This window comes from Phytophthora infestans, genomic scaffold (genome assembly GCF_000142945.1).
Source record: "Phytophthora infestans T30-4 supercont1.28 genomic scaffold, whole genome shotgun sequence".
In the NCBI taxonomy this organism is placed as follows: Eukaryota; Oomycota; class Peronosporomycetes; order Peronosporales; family Peronosporaceae; genus Phytophthora; species Phytophthora infestans.
Genome location: NW_003303731.1, coordinates 1,125,328 through 1,143,950, shown reverse-complemented (window position 1 = coordinate 1,143,950; position 18,623 = coordinate 1,125,328). Strand labels below are relative to the sequence as shown.

Here is an 18,623-nt window from a genome sequence, read left to right as displayed (position 1 = left end):
AAAGAACATACAACGGGTCACCCGTTCATATTCCTAATCGGCTACAGCTTCATTGTCATCGACGGCGTCATCCTCTTCCGTGTCCTCGTTGCTGCCCTCTGGTTCCGATGCAATTTCGCATTCATCACCTTGCTGCAGATATTTTGTCTCGTATTTCTGGAGGCCTCCCAGATGGTTTTGGACCTTCCATCTGTCATAATTAATTTGTCGACCACTGAAATGATAAATATCAATAATAACTGAAATGATATGAAGTACAGCCTACCGAGGTGAAATTCTTGTCGTGGTGCTGCTCCCAGTGCGCCCATATAGCTGAAATGGTGCCCGTAGCAAAGCCTAAACACTCTTTGACATGATAACGAACTCCTCCTTTCCATAGATGCGGTGCAGAGGCCTTCTTTTGGCGGAGGAACTCGTAGGTCTTCACAACCAAGTACTTCTCAGCAGCAGTCAATTTCTTACCGGCGACCATTTGAAAAGTAGTGAACATTATTAGATGCTGTGAAGTTCTTACGAGAATAAATAGACACCAAGCTATCTATTAAGGGGACACACAACGAAATCGGCTCTACGGTTGCGGAGTTACATTCCTCTAATTTAAGATAAAATATATTGCCATTTTTGTCCAAGCCTTTTTGGCCGGGATAATATGTGTCGTCAGGCCGTATCGGGTCAGCCGCCACGGGCGTCACTAGTGGTGGTCTCGATTGGCCCAAAACTTCCCCAAGCACAGCGGTGATAAGTAAATTAGTGGACAAAAGTAGACGAGCAGAAGAGTAGACGTATCATGTAGATAGAGCGGAGATAGCCGCAGCAGCTCATTCACCGCCGTGGCGACGAAGTATAGTGCCTTTGGCAGCTCCCTGAGAGATTGTGGCTGTGAGCTTTTTTATATTAATTCTCATTTTACATTGTCTTAAATGATAACCTCGCTCAAATCGTATTACCTTCTTAAACAGATTTAAAATTCTAGATGTGCAAGAGTTTAAAATTTATAACCTTTTCCAGCCCAGATGACTATACTGGTGATTTTTGCTGGCAGGTAATTAGCAGTATATACCTTTAAAAAATTCAAGTATGGTCCCATAGGAAGACTGATAGTCCAATCTTTTGTGTTTGCGTTTAGTTGAGCCCGATGCTGAGCATGGCGAGCTGGTCCTCATCCAATTCCATTTGTTCTTCTGTGAGGTTCCCCCAGCCCTTTGACAAGCAGTAGAAACGACGGCGTAGTGAGCCTAATACCTGATTGCGGAAGCGGCAGTACCACACGAGCCTGAGAAGAACAGGTTTAAGCTTCTCTGCTTCATGACGAGCAGTGCGAGCGACAAAGGTGGTGCGATATTCGTCCAGCAACATGCGGTGGAAGCGACGCCGACGCCGACGCCAGACCAAAGTTCGAAGTGACTCCGTGATAGCGGGGTACCAGCGCAACATGAATCTGTGTCGCAGCGCCAGGACGGCGTCCGTGATCAATCGGCGGAATTGCCGCCTCCATACCAAGTGACGCAGTGTTTCACGGAAGACTGGGTGGGAGTTGTTGAGACTGTGTAGAATGGCTGACTGACGAAGTTCCCAATAGCTCTCGCCGACAACGCTCTGGAAAGTGTAGTGCCACGATGACCAATGGTTATACACCGTCATGTCAAAAGGGTCCACTGGGAGCAGCTTTCGCTGGTGAAGCTTTTTGATGCGCTGCTCGTCGGTCCAGCTCATAGAAAAGCCGCAAACGCACCAAACACTGTTGCAACCATCAACTTTGACGATCATCACACGGCAAGAGCGACACTCAATTACGTCTTCATCGCTGATCATCTCCTTGTCTTCCTCTTCGCACTCGCATGGCGTGCTTTCATCGTACATTGTGCGCTTGCAGTTAAAGCAAGCAAAGAAACCGCAGCAGCGAGTCACGACGCGGCGGTGAATGCTATGGTACGTCAATAGTAGCGTCGCTCGCCGCTCTTGATCTAGAATCCGCGGGAGTATTTTGTGTACAATGCAGTTGGTCTTGGAAGCTGCAAAGTTGTCCGCGACGTAGCGGATCACATCGCGGGCGGTGGTGGTCTTGGTGTGGTGACAGAATCGACGAACTACGCGTCGAAGCTCTGGGATACGAGCTTTCTCGCAGGGTCGGAGTGTGAGAGCCACATCATTAGCGAAGTCTCGACATGAGTCCTGATAGAAACCTGGAAGTTGTGTGTACTGTGCGTTGTGGCAGCCCCGGACAGGTGAAGTTGCACGAGGCTTCGCATAGCCTCGTGTACCGCTGAATTAGGGATTTCGCTGTTGCCGCTTTGGGGTCCAAGCAGCGAACCCATTGCTGCCTGTTGACAGAAACAAGGCAGATCGGACAGCGGATCTTGGGTAGCGCGCCGGTGTACGGGACTTCTTTTGCCAAGAGCAAAAGTTTTTCAAGGCATGGCGTGCAGAAGACTGCGGGGCAAGTTTTTGAGCAGAAATGAGTGACGATGTTGATGGTCGTTTGGTCCTCCGACATGAGCTCTTCCAGGCAGATTTGACAGGTGACGGAGCCCGTATCGGTACAGATTTCGTTCCGAGTGTCTTGAACTGCGTTGGGCGCCATAGTATGCCGGTAGCTGGTGGTGGAGAGCAAAATATGAAGTGGGTAGGTAGGGCGGGGCGTAAAGCAAACGTTAGTGTATCCATTTCATGACCTTCACTCATGACGAGTGTACAAGCAGATGGCTACAAAGGGTAACAGTTGCTAAAGTGCTAACAAAGTCTCGAACATGATTACATTTCATTCGTCGCGAGAAACTTACTCTTGCCCACGGGTACGGTTATCCGCCCCACCTTCGGTCTGTGACAGTGTCCACTTCACCCTGTACCTGCTGGGTCTCTTCAGGCCGTCAGCTAACTCCAGAAGAAGCTGTGGCGTTCGGAACAAGGGCGTGCGCAGCCTGTCAAGTAGCAGCTTACTGGTTACGACGATTTACTGATGATCAACACGGTAAAATTGCTCACTGTGCTCAGCACTACGTTCCGAAGTCGTCAAACGTAGCCAAGTAGAATCGCCCTAGCTAAAACGTTGCCACAATACAGGGTGCTGCAGGGAATTAGTCGTTTCTGCTTTATCTTTTTCTTGCCTTTGTATTTACTCTTCTTGCCTTACTGTCGGTATTAAACTATTAAACTACCGGTACTTCGAAGTAGAAGAGCTACTACATGTACCGATTCGGTACATGTAGTACTACCGAAAGCAAATCTTGAGAATGAATCATCATCGAAAATACCGGGTTTTTTTAACCAAACTGTGCAAAAATAAAATTAATCGCACTTAGTCGAATTTTGGCGCCAACTACAACAAATCCGCTCGCACTATCGGAAGTGGTCAATGGACGCGGCACGCACTCCGAAGCGCAAGCGGCGGCGCCTGGAGCCGGGCGCGTCCCGACGTGGCCGCAAGAAGGCTTCATCTTCTTCGTCCTCTGCGAATCAAACGCCTGGGTCGGGTGGCAACGAGTCTAAAATTGTGTGGAAGGACTCGCCAGCGGACAAGCAGATCAAAGTGTCAGGAACCGGCAAAATGGCCGTCCGAAGGGAGATGCAGGGCTTCGTGGGGCGGCTAGCACGTGCAAGTCAACAGTCTCCTTCCCCTACCAGCGAAGAGGAGAAGAAACCGAGTCGAGAGCGGGTCCACACGCGTCGAAAGGCAGCGCAGCAAGAAGAGGAGAAAGGTGGCTACATATACTACAACCAAGAGGTGTCGTATGACTAACGAGAAAAAAACTGTTTGTTGCAGCTGCTTCGAGGCACTTGATGTTCAGTCCTCCAGAGAGAGGAACCACAGGTCAGAGGACGCCGAATACAGCCAGGAGGAGACGATCCACCGAGAGAGGAGACTCCCAAGACGAGCTTTTCAATGTACTGGACCAGATGGAGCAGAAATATGCCAGTCCCGACGTCGCATTGCCTCTAACAGGCTCCAGAGCAATTCCTTCTAGGAAATCACAGCAGTATCAACAGCATCCTTCGTTGCCTCCATCTACAGCAGCTTCTGCTTCGACAGACGACGTGAACATGACACCAACTCCAGATGCATCGACCGGGACGCAATCGCCACGTTCCCTTCGGACGCAGGAAGAAGGGAAAACACAGGAAAGGGCTCGGAACCAGGAGGTTGTCAAGGCTTTAGAGGCAATCAGGGAACAAGAAGCACCCAAGACACCGGAGAAGCCGCCAGTGGCTGAAGTGGACCCTTTTGACGACCTGACGGACGAGTCCTGGGCGCTACTGGACCAGCTGGCGAGTCAGCGAGCCCCCGCCGAAGCTAGTAGTCAAGCTCCGTCGCAGTCGCAGACGGAGATCGTATCGCCACAGAACCTCGCGTTGACCCCTCGGCCCATGCCTTCAGCAGTCCAAAATGACACGAACAAACCTCCTCCTGTGGCCCCAGCTCACGATCCAGCGTCAGTGGTGCGACCAATGCATGTCACTGGGGCAGCTGGGCAGCTAGACGCACCCGAAAGCTTCAAGCGCTTTTTGGTGCTAGAAGTGGACCGCGACGTTGTTAACCGCTCGCTCCTTTTGCGCCTGTTAGATGACCAAGATGCACAGCTGGAGGCTAAGCTGAGCGACGACTGGTATGATGTGCTTGTTGAAGCGGGCGACTCCATCAACATTGTGTTTACTGAGCAGGACAGAGAGGGATTCTTCACGCACGATGACGAGACGCCAGCGAGCCGACAGCAGTCGCGGATACTCGTGGATAATGCACACAACGTCGTGGTAGTGCACCCTGATATTCTGGTACGTGTAGTGATCTTGCCCAGTATCAACTCCCGGACTGAAGAATATTTATTTCAATTCCCCGCGTTGACTGCAGGTATCGCCCACCAGGGTGACAACAAGTTTTGGTTGCTTGCGACGAGCTGTCCTCCAGGAAACTCTAGCTGTCAACCGTCCAACGAGCAAGAAGGCTTTTCTGGGTACTTTAAAGCATGACCTCTTCGAGCGCGCACTTCTCGATGGCTTGAACGATTCCGTGGCTCTCCTCGAAGAAGCCAAGCGCATCGTGGATTTCAAGTACGTTGTGCAGCTAGCTATGGTACAAGAACTCGTTTATCGTGATGACATGTGGCGTGTGTTTGAGCAGCATTTTAGGTTTGGTGGAGTGCGGATTAAATGAAGAAGAAGCGCTCTTTGAGCTTCAACGGGTGGTCGAAGATTACCGATTGTGGGTAAACGCAGCTGTGATGGGATCTGGAACGCCCTTGAACGACGTTCCACCCAAGGCCGGATCGAAAGCGCACGTGAGTCGCATTCTATCCACGGAAGAAATGATGTGGTCGATTAAATGGGGACTGAAAGGCGCCACGGATGCCTCTGTGGAGGGAACGATCATCGATCCAGGGCGTGGAAATACTGGACCCGCAGGAAGCGTAGTGCTGCCTCTTGAGCTCAAAACAGGGAGCAAACAGTATGCCGGCGTCGAGCACCAAGGTCAAGTGATCCTGTACACGCTGCTGCTTAACGAACGCTACCGACAACGTTGTCAGGATGGACTTCTCATCTATGTTCCCCCCATTGAGACCAATCGTATCGCAGCCATGGCGACTCACGTTCGTGGACTCATCATGACCCGCAATAACTTCGCAAGTGCTATTGCTAAAGTGAAGGCGATCGGAGGCTCCACATCCGCCCAGGTATTTCCACCGATGATACGCAACCGCAGAGATTGCGAGCGCTGTTTTCAGGTGGACGAATGCGTTTTGCACCACGCAGCCACAGAGAATGGTACGGAGGACTCGAGTGGTCTTGACGAGTTATTCACTCTGATGACGAAGCATCTTGGGGAGGCAGATTTAACTTATTTCAAGCAGTGGAATCGTCTTATTGATCTGGAACAGCAGCATGCCGAGAAGAATCTTCGTGCTCTGTGGCTTCAGGTTGGGTGGAAACGCGAGCAAGCACAGGAGGGCAGTACCTGCATTGCAAGTCTCAAGATGGTATCTGACGCGCCTGCGATGTCCGAGTCTGGAGCGAAAAGGACTCTGCGTTTCGTCCGCGATCGGCGGCAGCGAAGAGACAATGGCGAGAGCGGGGTTATCACCCAGCCAACGTCGTTTGCAGACGTGCGATTCCGAGTGGATGAACGCGTCATTTTGTCGGCAGAGTCGCTTGACGGAAAGAATTTGCTGGTTCACGTGTCTCGTGCTACTGTCCGCAAGATTGAGCACGGACTGATCACGATCAAGTCATGGCAAGGCATCCCGTCGATCGTGAAAAGTGGTCAGTCTGTTGTTGGCAAAGACTACACGTGGAGACTGGACAAAGACGCCATCATGAGTGGCTTACGACGCGCGAAAGAAAACCTCGTGCAACTATTTATTGGACCTCCGCCGGAGGTGATTTCACAGGGAACAGTCATAGCAAACCGACCAGAATTACAGGTGCGTATGGCCTCGATGGTCTCCTCAGGGAATAGTGGCGATGGTGACCACAAAGTATCAGGCGCAGGGGACACAAGAAGAAGAAACTTGATTGTGCATCTCGCTCGTCCGCACTTTAAATCTTGTCGGGTAACGGATGTCATTTCTCAGCGATGTCGAGATTGTGCCAAGGACGATCGTGACGACACTGTGGCAGCGCAGGGCCAATCTTTGCTTGATGCGTTCTTCGAGCTGAACATTGATCAGCAGCGAGCTGTCCAACGTGTACTGAGCTCTCTCGACTACGCGTTGGTGCTAGGAATGCCTGGAACAGGCAAAACCGCGACGATCGCGTACACCGTTCGGGTGCTGCTATTTCTTGGGTTTTCTGTACTGGTGACGAGCTATACTCACTCAGCTGTGGACAATCTTCTGCTCAAGTTGCTGGCTTACAAGACCCCCATGCTTCGTATCGGCAACACCGCTCAGGTACATCCTATGATTTCTGACTTCACTCTCGATCGACAAGCAGGGCGAGAAGGAATTTTTAGCGTCCGAGCCATGGAAGCCAAGATGGTTCGTGCGCAGTTGGTGGGGTGCACGTGTCTGAGTGTGAATAGCCACGTGCTCTTTACAAAGCGGCGATTCGACTTCTGTATCGTCGATGAGGCCACTCAAATCACGCAGCCCATTGTCCTGAGCGCTCTGCGTTGCGCCGATACGTTTGTACTCGTGGGAGATCATTACCAACTCCCACCACTCGTGGCAAACGCCCAGGCTCGTAAAGAAGGCATGGATGTGAGTTTATTCCGACGGCTGGCTGAGGCCCATCCAGAAGCCACACAGCAACTGTCTTATCAGTATCGAATGAACAGACACATCATGCTGTTAGCGAATCGACTGGTATATGGCGACAAACTAAAGTGCGGGTCGTTTAAGGTTGCTTCGAACCACCTGAAGCCTAGATGGCAGCGACAAGACACTATCGGACAGAAATTACGGTGGCCTATGCGAGTTCTGACCAATAACCAAGGCGTTACGTTCTTGGATACGGACTCGATGGGTGAAGCCACAACAGAGAGCTCAAGTATTGCGCAGGTAGGAGCGATCAGCGGTCGTCGACGCATGGAAAACGTTGTAGAAGCGCAGGTTATAGCTGGACTGGTGGAACTTCTCGTGTTGGGGTCAGTTTCTCCTGACGAGATCGCGGTTATCTCTCCTTTTCGCTCTCAAGTCGCCTTGATTCACCAACATCTGACTGCCATCGGTGCACTCCGTCGAGCTGGTGGGTCCGACTGGATTCATTCCATTGAAGTGAGCACCATCGACAAGTACCAGGGCAAGGACAAAGGTGTGATTCTGGTCTCTTTTGTTCGATGCAACGAAGAGAAACACGTGGGCGAGCTGCTTACAGATTGGCGTCGTATTAACGTGGCTCTAACACGCGCCAAGCAGAAACTGATTCTGGTTGGGTCTGAGTCAACACTCAGTGGCGGTGGTGCTCTGTTTCATGTCCTGTTGAATGTCATTAAGGACCAGCAGTGGGGATTCAAGTTGCCGAGCGACGCTATTGCAACTCTTCGACAGCTTGCAGCTAGTGTGGCCGCTCCCATTGAACCTGACCCCGAACAAGGCACCACACCAGGACCAAGAGTGAGCCGAACAACGGACAATGTGAAAGTCTCAATCCTCCAGCGCTCTGCTAGTGGAAACGGTGACATTGAATCGCTCGTCCCCAACGTAACGAGTGTTCCTTTGCGCCCTCGTCATGGAGCACGCCCGTCGCAGATAAAGCCTATATCGCGTGACATATTTGGAGAGATGTGAGAACAATGGTTGTGCCAAAAGTATAATAAAGGATTATAGAAAAGCCAAGTGGTTACAGTACTACGAACTCCGAATAAACGGTTGTCATGGTGGAGGTGATGGAAATTTGCAAAGGCTCTTGCGTCGACGTGTGCATTGGTGGTGAGCATTTTCGATCAACCATGGACTCGCACAACTCGCGTCAAGGTAACAATGCTTTAGTCAACCGTGGCAGGATTCTAATAGGTCCCATTTGTCGCATGTGGGTAGCTGACGACAAGAACAATGAAGTGGACATTATTATTCCTATTAGAATATCAAAGAGTCCATATTTGGTTCGCTACTCTTTCAATTTATGAAGAGGATATAAGCTCCTCACATGGATCACAAAGGGCTCATATTGAGCTGGCTACGAAAGTGCTAGACTAGATATCGTTTCCACTTGCACACCTTCTCTCTTTTACGGCATCGCCGTTTGCTGGTGGTGGTGGCCTTCGTGGGGGTAACCGTGTCCTTCATGAATGGGTACGGACTTGTCGCCCTTGATCTTTTCCTTCACGTCATGCATTTTCTCCTTCGCACGCTCCATGAGAGACGGCGAGAGAGACTTTTCTGCAGCCTTGATCTGGTGGTCTAGCGCGCTGAGGCTGAAGTGGTCGCGAAGAATCTTACGCACGAGCGTCTCCACGGTCTCGGAGCTCCCCATGACGCCTCCGTTATCGTCTTTATTGCCGCCGAGAGCACCGCTGTGGTGGCCCTCATTCCTGACACCCCCCAACATGCCTCCGTGTGCATTTCCTTCTTCCCGGTTCTTGTCCAAGACACCTCCGCAAGATGCACTGGTGTTTCCTAAGAAGCCGCCGTCCTCACCTCGCTCGTTATTGTTCTTTCCGAACAAGCCACGGTCTTCACCTCTCTCGTTCTTTCCGACGAAGCCACGGTCTTCACCATGCTCATTCTCGATCTTTCCAACAAAGCCACGGTCTGCACCACTCTCGTTCATACCGACGAAGCCACGGTCCTCACGTCGCTCGTTCTCGTTCTTGCCAAAGTACCCGCGATCATCTTCTCTCGCGTTGTGCATCTCACCTGTACCATGCAGTCCGCGGTTGTCTCCCATTCCCTTGTTATTGCGCCCACCAACGGCGGCATCAACTCGTCCCTTGACTCCCATGCGCTGCTTGTTCTCTCTATCGTAGTTGCGAGCCGTAGTCTTCAAGGTTTCGATGGCTCTGGCTGTCGAGTCCATCATGTTACGAGCAGAAGCGATTTCCGTCTTGGACGGCTTCTGGTTCCTGTTGATCTCGTGGGCCACGTGTTTCAGGTCCGAGGCCGTATCCTTGGCATTGCGCATATCGGTCCGCATGAAGGACGCCGCCGTATTCCTGGATTGATTGCCATTGCGACTGTCGTAGTCGGACAGGTGCTTCTTGAGCAGCTTCAGGCAGTTCGCCGTCTCGTCAGCGGTCTCGTTCAGCACTTGCTCTAACTTGAAGAATTCCTCCTCCGTGGCAACTTTTTGATCGGTGTGTTTGCCCATGACCATGGTTGTTGCAGTGCTGAGCTGGTTGTTGAGATTGGCTAGTCGGTATCGATTTGTGTGCTTGAGATCAAGTTTTGAAATGAACGATGCGGGGCAAGTCCGACTGAGCCAAGCTAACGATTCACTCGTCCGACATTGGGTGATCTTGAATTTCTTTTTGTTGCAGCCATCCTAACGCTTCCGAGTGATACCTACGCCCAACGGAATCCGCTCAGGAGTGGTGGCATTATTGTCTCGTCATTTGTCGCGCAGAACATGAAGCCATTATCTTTAGGGGAAAAGGTCCATTAGATGAATTGCGACACCCTCCTTAGTAACTAAGTACATCTAGATGAGATTGGTGAGATGATGATATGCCCCATGAACTTCTTTGCAAAAACGAAATCACTGCGCTATCTAACATGTTCGATCTACCAAAAACACCAACAAGAATGAAAGAAAATGGCAAATGGCCTGTATCCATCTGAAATACGACACTGTAGTATTGGTTAGCGATTATTCCATTGATGCCAAATATATCGTTTCTGCTGCTGATGTGGCAAGCGCTGGTATACAAAGGATGGCTACCGCCACATCACACCAGATAACCGCGCCGAACCTCTACCAGCTACGAATATGTGCGAGGACTTGGTTGTGTCGTTAAAAAAGCCAAGTGGCTACAGAACTACAAATTCCGAATAAACGGTTGTCATGGTGGGCATTTTCGATCAACCATGGACTCGCACAACTCGCGTCAAGGTAACGATGCTTTAGTCAACCGTGGCAGCATTCTAATATGTCCCATTTGTCGCCAAGAAGTGGGTAGTTGACGACACGAACAATGAAGTGGATATTATTCTTCTCACTACAATATCAAAAGGTTCTTATTTGGTTCGCTACTATATTAATATATGAAGAGGATATAAGCTCCTCACATGGATCACAAAGGGTTCATATTGAACTGGCTACTAAAGTGCTAGACTAGATATCGTTTCCACTTGCACACCTTCTCTCTTTTACGGCATCGCCGTTTGCTGGTGGTGGTGGCCTTCGTGGGGGTAACCGTGTCCTTCATGAACGGGTTCGGACTTGTCGCCCTTGATCTTTTCCTTCACGTCATGCATTTTCTCCTTCGCACGCTCCATGAGAGACGGCGAGAGAGACTTTTCTGCAGCCTTGATCTGGTGGTCTAGCGCGCTGAGGCTGAAGTGGTCGCGAAGAATCTTACGCACGAGCGTCTCCACGGTCTCGGAGCTCCCCATGACGCCTCCGTTATCGTCTTTATTGCCGCCGAGAGCACCGCTGTGGTGGCCCTCATTCCTGACACCCCCCAACATGCCTCCGTGTGCATTTCCTTCTTCCCGGTTCTTGTCCAAGACACCTCCGTAAGGTGCACTGGTGTTTCCTAAGAAGCCGCCGTCCTCACCTCGCTCGTTATTGTTCTTTCCGAACAAGCCACGGTCTTCACCTCTCTCGTTCTTTCCGACGAAGCCACGGTCTTCACCATGCTCATTCTCGATCTTTCCGACAAAGCCACGGTCTGCACCACTCTCGTTCATACCGACGAAACCACGGTCCTCACGTCGCTCGTTCTCGTTCTTGCCAAAGTACCCGCGATCATCTTCTCTCGCGTTGTGCATCTCACCTGTACCATGCAGTCCGCGGTTGTCTCCCATTCCCTTGTTATTGCGCCCACCAACGGCGGCATCAACTCGTCCCTTGACTCCCATGCGCTGCTTGTTCTCTCTATCGTAGTTGCGAGCCGTAGTCTTCAAGGTTTCGATGGCTCTGGCTGTCGAGTCCATCATGTTACGAGCAGAAGCGATTTCCGTCTTGGACGGCTTCTGGTTCCTGTTGATCTCGTGGGCCACGTATTTCAGGTCCGAGGCCGTATCCTTGGCATTGCGCATATCGGTCCGCATGAAGGACGCCGCCGTATTCCTGGATTGATTGTCATTGCGACTGTCGTAGTCGGACAGGTGCTTCTTGAGCAGCTTCAGGCAGCTCGCCGTCTCGTCAGCGGTCTCGTTCAGCACTTGCTCTAACTTGAAGAATTCCTCCTCCGTGGCAACTTTTTGATCGGTGTGTTTGCCCATGACCATGGTTGTTGCAGTGCTGAGCTGGTTGTTGAGATTGGCTAGTCGGTATCGATTTGTGTGCTTGAGATCAAGTTTTGAAATGAACGATGCGGGGCAAGTCCGACTGAGCCAAGCTAACGATTCACTCGTCCGACATTGGGTGATCTTGAATTTCTTTTTGTTGCAGCCATCCTAACGCTTCCGAGTGATACCTACGCCCAACGGAATCCGCTCAGGAGTGGTGGCATTATTGTCTCGTCATTTGTCGCGCAGAACATGAAGCCATTATCTTTAGGGGAAAAGGTTTGAAAACCCCCATTAGATGAATTGCGACACCCTCCTTAGTAACTAAGTACATCTAGATGAGATTGGTGAGATGATGATATGCCCCATGAACTTCTTTGCAAAAACGAAATCACTGCGCTATCTAACATGTTCGATCTACCAAAAACACCAACAAGAATGAAAGAAAATGGCAAATGGCCTGTATCCATCTGAAATACGACACTGTAGTATTGGTTAGCGATTATTCCATTGATGCCAAATATATCGTTTCTGCTGCTGATGTGGCAAGCGCTGGTATACAAAGGATGGCTACCGCCACATCACACCAGATAACCGCGCCGAACCTCTACCAGCTACGAATATGTGCGAGGACTTGGTTGTGTCGTTAAAAAAGCCAAGTGGCTACAGAACTACAAATTCCGAATAAACGGTTGTCATGGTGGGCATTTTCGATCAACCATGGACTCGCACAACTCGCGTCAAGGTAACGATGCTTTAGTCAACCGTGGCAGCATTCTAATATGTCCCATTTGTCGCCAAGAAGTGGGTAGCTGACGACAAGAACAATGAAGTGGATATTATTTCTTCTCACTACAATATCAAAAGAGTTTTTTTTAGTGTTTGGCTTACTATATCAAATTAAAGGAAGAAGAATTATAAATCTCCTAACATAAATCACAAAGGACACATTTGTAGCTGGCTAAGGAGGATACTGAAAATAAAAAATATCGTTTCCACTTGCACACCTTCTCTCTTTTACGGCATCGCCGTTTGCTGGTGGTGGTGGCCTTCGTGGGGGTAACCGTGTCCTTCATGAATGGGTTCGGACTTGTCGCCCTTGATCTTTTCCTTCACGTCATGCATTTTCTCCTTCGCACGCTCCATGAGAGACGGCGAGAGAGACTTTTCTGCAGCTTTGATCTGGTGGTCTAGCGCGCTGAGGCTGAAGTGGTCGCGAAGAATCTTACGCACGAGCGTCTCCACGGTCTCGGAGCTCCCCATGACGCCTCCGTTATCGTCTTTATTGCCGCCGAGAGCACCGCTGTGGTGGCCCTCATTCCTGACACCCCCCAACATGCCTCCGTTATCGTCTTTATTGCCGCCGAGAGCACCGCTGTGGTGGCCCTCATTCCTGACACCCCCCAACATGCCTCCGTGTGCATTTCCTTCTTCCCGGTTCTTGTCCAAGACACCTCCGCAAGATGCACTGGTGTTTCCTAAGAAGCCGCCGTCCTCACCTCGCTCGTTCTCGTTCTTTCCGACAAAGCCACGGTCTGCACCACTCTCGTTCATACCGACGAAGCCACGGTCCTCACGTCGCTCGTTCTCGTTTTTGCCAAAGTACCCGCGATCATCTTCTCTCGCGTTGTGCATCTCACCTGTACCATGCAGTCCGCGGTTGTCTCCCATTCCCTTGTTATTGCGCCCACCAACGGCGGCATCAACTCGTCCCTTGACTCCCATGCGCTGCTTGTTCTCTCTATCGTAGTTGCGAGCCGTAGTCTTCAAGGTTTCGATGGCTCTGGCTGTCGAGTCCATCATGTTACGAGCAGAAGCGATTTCCGTCTTGGACGGCTTCTGGTTCCTGTTGATCTCGTGGGCCACGTGTTTCAGGTCCGAGGCCGTATCCTTGGCATTGCGCATATCGGTCCGCATGAAGGACGCCGCCGTATTCCTGGATTGATTGCCATTGCGACTGTCGTAGTCGGACAGGTGCTTCTTGAGCAGCTTCAGGCAGTTCGCCGTCTCGTCAGCGGTCTCGTTCAGCACTTGCTCTAACTTGAAGAATTCCTCCTCCGTGGCGAATTTTTGATCGGTGTGTTTGCCCATGACCATGGTTGTTGCAGTGCTGAGCTGGTTGTTGCGATTGGCTAGTCGGTAGCGATTTGTGTGCTTGAGATCAAGTTTTGAAATGAACGATGCGGGGCAAGTCCGACTGAGCCAAGCTAACGATTCACTCGTCCGACATTGGGTGATCTTGAATTTCTTTTTGTTGCAGCCATCCTAATGCTTTTGATTGTACCTACGCCCAACGGAATCCGCTCAGGAGTGGTGGCATTATTGTCTCGTCATTTGTCGCGCAGAACATGAAGCCATTATCTTTAGGGGAAAAGGTTTGAAAACCCCCATTAGATGAATTGCGACACCCTCCTTAGTAACTAAGTACATCTAGATGAGATTGGTGAGATGATGATATGCCCCATGAACTTCTTTGCAAAAACGAAATCACTGCGCTATCTAACATGTTCGATCTACCAAAAACACCAACAAGAATGAAAGAAAATGGCAAATGGCCTGTATCCATCTGAAATACGACACTGTAGTATTGGTTAGCGATTATTCCATTGATGCCAAATATATCGTTTCTGCTGCTGATGTGGCAAGCGCTGGTATACAAAGGATGGCTACCGCCACATCACACCAGATAACCGCGCCGAACCTCTACCAGCTACGAATATGTGCGAGGACTTGGTTGTGTCGTTAAAAAAGCCAAGTGGCTACAGAACTACAAATTCCGACTAAACGGTTGTCATGGTGGGCATTTTCGATCAACCATGGACTCGCACAACTCGCGTCAAGGTAACGATGCTTTAGTCAACCGTGGCAGCATTCTAATATGTCCCATTTGTCGCCAAGAAGTGGGTAGCTGACGACACGAACAATGAAGTGGATTTTTTCTTCTCACTACAATATCAAAAGGTTCTTATTTGGTTCGCTACTATATTAATATATGAAGAGGATATAAGCTCCTCACATGGATCACAAAGGGTTCATATTGAACTGGCTACTAAAGTGCTAGACTAGATATCGTTTCCACTTGCACACCTTCTCTCTTTTACGGCATCGCCGTTTGCTGGTGGTGGTGGCCTTCGTGGGGGTAACCGTGTCCTTCATGAACGGGTTCGGACTTGTCGCCCTTGATCTTTTCCTTCACGTCATGCATTTTCTCCTTCGCACGCTCCATGAGAGACGGCGAGAGAGACTTTTCTGCAGCCTTGATCTGGTGGTCTAGCGCGCTGAGGCTGAAGTGGTCGCGAAGAATCTTACGCACGAGCGTCTCCACGGTCTCGGAGCTCCCCATGACGCCTCCGTTATCGTCTTTATTGCCGCCGAGAGCACCGCTGTGGTGGCCCTCATTCCTGACACCCCCCAACATGCCTCCGTGTGCATTTCCTTCTTCCCGGTTCTTGTCCAAGACACCTCCGCAAGATGCACTGGTGTTTCCTAAGAAGCCGCCGTCCTCACCTCGCTCGTTATTGTTCTTTCCGAACAAGCCACGGTCTTCACCTCTCTCGTTCTTTCCGACGAAGCCACGGTCTTCACCATGCTCATTCTCGATCTTTCCGACAAAGCCACGGTCTGCACCACTCTCGTTCATACCGACGAAGCCACGGTCCTCACGTCGCTCGTTCTCGTTCTTGCCAAAGTACCCGCGATCATCTTCTCTCGCGTTGTGCATCTCACCTGTACCATGCAGTCCGCGGTTGTCTCCCATTCCCTTGTTATTGCGCCCACCAACGGCGGCATCAACTCGTCCCTTGACTCCCATGCGCTGCTTGTTCTCTCTATCGTAGTTGCGAGCCGTAGTCTTCAAGGTTTCGATGGCTCTGGCCGTCGAGTCCATCATGTTACGAGCAGAAGCGATTTCCGTCTTGGACGGCTTCTGGTTCCTGTTGATCTCGTGGGCCACGTATTTCAGGTCCGAGGCCGTATCCTTGGCATTGCGCATATCGGTCCGCATGAAGGACGCCGCCGTATTCCTGGATTGATTGTCATTGCGACTGTCGTAGTCGGACAGGTGCTTCTTGAGCAGCTTCAGGCAGTTCGCCGTCTCGTCAGCGGTCTCGTTCAGCACTTGCTCTAACTTGAAGAATTCCTCCTCCGTGGCAACTTTTTGATCGGTGTGTTTGCCCATGACCATGGTTGTTGCAGTGCTGAGCTGGTTGTTGAGATTGGCTAGTCGGTATCGATTTGTGTGCTTGAGATCAAGTTTTGAAATGAACGATACGGGGCAAGTCCGACTGAGCCAAGCTAACGAGTCACTCGTCCGACATTGGGTGATCTTGAATTTCTTTTTGCTGCAGCCATCCTAATGCTTTTGATTGTACCTACGCCCAACGGAATCCGCTCAGGAGTGGTGGCATTATTGTCTCGTCATTTGTCGCGCAGAACATGAAGCCATTATTTTAGGGGAAAAGGTTGAAAAGTCCCATTATTAATAGATGAATTGCGACACCCTCTTTAGTAAGTAAGTACGTCTAAATACGATTGGTGAGATGCTATGAAATGCCCCATGAACTTCCTTGCAAAACGAAAACGCTGCGTTATCTAACGACTGCAGCAAGTGTATCCATCTGAAATACGACACTGTAGTATTGGTTAGCGATTATTCCACTGATGCCAAATATATCGTTTCTGCTGCTGATGTGGCAAGCGCTGGTATACAAAGGATGGCTACTGCCACATCACACCGCGCCGTCTTGCTGCAAGCTCTGTCAGCTACAAATGTTTTGCGTGGACTTGGTTGCGTCATTAAAAAAGCCAAGTGGTTACAGTACTACGAATTCCGAATAAACAGTTTGTCATGGCGGAGGTGATGGAAATTTGCAGGCTGTTGCGTCGTCGTTTGCATTGGTGGTGAGCATTTTCGATCAACCATGGAATCGCACAACTCGCGTCAAGGTAACGGAGCTTTAGTCAACCGAGGCAGGATTCTAATAGGTCCCATTTGTCGCCAAGAAGTGGGTAGCTGACGACAAGAACAATGAAGTGGATATTTTTCTTCTCACTACAATATCAAAAGGTTCTTATTTGGTTCGCTACTATATTAATATATGAAGAGGATATAAGCTCCTCACATGGATCACAAAGGGTTCATATTGAACTGGCTACTAAAGTGCTAGACTAGATATCGTTTCCACTTGCACACCTTCTCTCTTTTACGGCATCGCCGTTTGCTGGTGGTGGTGGCCTTCGTGGGGGTAACCGTGTCCTTCATGAACGGGTTCGGACTTGTCGCCCTTGATCTTTTCCTTCACGTCATGCATTTTCTCCTTCGCACGCTCCATGAGAGACGGCGAGAGAGACTTTTCTGCAGCCTTGATCTGGTGGTCTAGCGCGCTGAGGCTGAAGTGGTCGCGAAGAATCTTACGCACGAGCGTCTCCACGGTCTCGGAGCTCCCCATGACGCCTCCGTTATCGTCTTTATTGCCGCCGAGAGCACCGCTGTGGTGGCCCTCATTCCTGACACCCCCCAACATGCCTCCGTGTGCATTTCCTTCTTCCCGGTTCTTGTCCAAGACACCTCCGCAAGATGCACTGGTGTTTCCTAAGACGCCGCCGTCCTCACCTCGCTCGTAATTGTTCTTTCCGAACAAGCCACGGTCTTCACCTCTCTCGTTCTTTCCGACGAAGCCACGGTCTTCACCATGCTCATTCTCGATCTTTCCGACAAAGCCACGGTCTGCACCACTCTCGTTCATACCGACGAAACCACGGTCCTCACGTCGCTCGTTCTCGTTCTTGCCAAGTACCCGCGATCATCTTCTCTCGCGTTGTGCATCTCACCTGTACCATGCAGTCCGCGGTTGTCTCCCATTCCCTTGTTATTGCGCCCACCAACGGCGGCATCAACTCGTCCCTTGACTCCCATGCGCTGCTTGTTCTCTCTATCGTAGTTGCGAGCCGTAGTCTTCAAGGTTTCGATGGCTCTGGCTGTCGAGTCCATCATGTTACGAGCAGAAGCGATTTCCGTCTTGGACGGCTTCTGGTTCCTGTTGATCTCGTGGGCCACGTGTTTCAGGTCCGAGGCCGTATCCTTGGCATTGCGCATATCGGTCCGCATGAAGGACGCCGCCGTATTCCTGGATTGATTGCCATTGCGACTGTCGTAGTCGGACAGGTGCTTCTTGAGCAGCTTCAGGCAGTTCGCCGTCTCGTCAGCGGTCTCGTTCAGCACTTGCTCTAACTTGAAGAATTCCTCCTCCGTGGCGAATTTTTGATCGGTGTGTTTGCCCATGACCATGGTTGTTGCAGTGCTGAGCTGGTTGTTGAGATTGGCTAGTCGGTATCGATTTGTGTGCTTGAGATCAAGTTTTGAAATGAACGATACGGGGCAAGTCCGACTGAGCCAAGCTAACGAGTCACTCGTGTGATCTTGAATTTCTTTTTGCTGCAGCCATCCTAATGCTTTTGATTGTACCTACGCCCAACGGAATCCGCTCAGGAGTGGTGGCATTATTGTCTCGTCATTTGTCGCGCAGAACATGAAGCCATTATTTTAGGGGAAAAGGTTGAAAAGTCCCATTATTAATAGATGAATTGCGACACCCTCTTTAGTAAGTAAGTACGTCTAAATACGATTGGTGAGATGCTATGAAATGCCCCATGAACTTCCTTGCAAAACGAAAACGCTGCGTTATCTAACGACTGCAGCAAGTGTATCCATCTGAAATACGACACTGTAGTATTGGTTAGCGATTATTCCACTGATGCCAAATATATCGTTTCTGCTGCTGATGTTGCAAGCGCTGGTATACAAAG

General features: G+C 50.4%; 7 protein-coding genes across 7 annotated transcripts; 1 reads left to right on the top strand and 6 right to left on the bottom strand.

Annotated features, from left to right (window-relative positions):
* Nucleotides 1–1,122: 1,122 nt before the first annotated feature.
* On the bottom strand, nucleotides 1,123–2,581 carry PITG_13337 (uncharacterized protein; the record flags this gene model as incomplete). The annotated part of the gene is made up of 2 exons (XM_002899938.1): nucleotides 1,123–2,159; nucleotides 2,224–2,581. 2 exons carry the CDS (start codon nucleotides 2,579–2,581, stop codon nucleotides 1,123–1,125), a joined length of 1,395 nt encoding a protein of 464 aa, XP_002899984.1.
* Nucleotides 2,582–3,352: 771 nt separating this feature from the next.
* PITG_13336 (DNA2-like helicase) lies at nucleotides 3,353–8,216 on the top strand (the record flags this gene model as incomplete). Its single annotated transcript, XM_002899937.1, has 5 exons — nucleotides 3,353–3,695; nucleotides 3,761–4,767; nucleotides 4,844–5,043; nucleotides 5,114–6,410; nucleotides 6,561–8,216. The coding sequence occupies 5 exons, from the start codon at nucleotides 3,353–3,355 to the stop codon at nucleotides 8,214–8,216; spliced, it is 4,503 nt and encodes a 1,500-aa protein (XP_002899983.1).
* Nucleotides 8,217–8,655: 439 nt separating this feature from the next.
* Nucleotides 8,656–9,802, bottom strand: PITG_13335 (uncharacterized protein; the record flags this gene model as incomplete). Its single annotated transcript, XM_002899936.1, has 1 exon — nucleotides 8,656–9,802. The coding sequence occupies one exon, from the start codon at nucleotides 9,739–9,741 to the stop codon at nucleotides 8,656–8,658; it is 1,086 nt and encodes a 361-aa protein (XP_002899982.1).
* An 852-nt stretch (nucleotides 9,803–10,654) lies between these two features.
* Nucleotides 10,655–11,909, bottom strand: PITG_13334 (uncharacterized protein; the record flags this gene model as incomplete). The annotated part of the gene is made up of 1 exon (XM_002899935.1): nucleotides 10,655–11,909. The coding sequence occupies one exon, from the start codon at nucleotides 11,817–11,819 to the stop codon at nucleotides 10,734–10,736; it is 1,086 nt and encodes a 361-aa protein (XP_002899981.1).
* A 927-nt stretch (nucleotides 11,910–12,836) lies between these two features.
* PITG_13333 (uncharacterized protein) lies at nucleotides 12,837–13,916 on the bottom strand (the record flags this gene model as incomplete). Its single annotated transcript, XM_002899934.1, has 1 exon — nucleotides 12,837–13,916. The coding sequence occupies one exon, from the start codon at nucleotides 13,914–13,916 to the stop codon at nucleotides 12,837–12,839; it is 1,080 nt and encodes a 359-aa protein (XP_002899980.1).
* A 1,000-nt stretch (nucleotides 13,917–14,916) lies between these two features.
* On the bottom strand, nucleotides 14,917–16,002 carry PITG_13332 (uncharacterized protein; the record flags this gene model as incomplete). The annotated part of the gene is made up of 1 exon (XM_002899933.1): nucleotides 14,917–16,002. One exon carries the CDS (start codon nucleotides 16,000–16,002, stop codon nucleotides 14,917–14,919), a length of 1,086 nt encoding a protein of 361 aa, XP_002899979.1.
* A 938-nt stretch (nucleotides 16,003–16,940) lies between these two features.
* PITG_13331 (uncharacterized protein) lies at nucleotides 16,941–18,164 on the bottom strand (the record flags this gene model as incomplete). Its single annotated transcript, XM_002899932.1, has 2 exons — nucleotides 16,941–17,544; nucleotides 17,649–18,164. 2 exons carry the CDS (start codon nucleotides 18,103–18,105, stop codon nucleotides 17,021–17,023), a joined length of 981 nt encoding a protein of 326 aa, XP_002899978.1.
* Nucleotides 18,165–18,623: the final 459 nt, after the last annotated feature.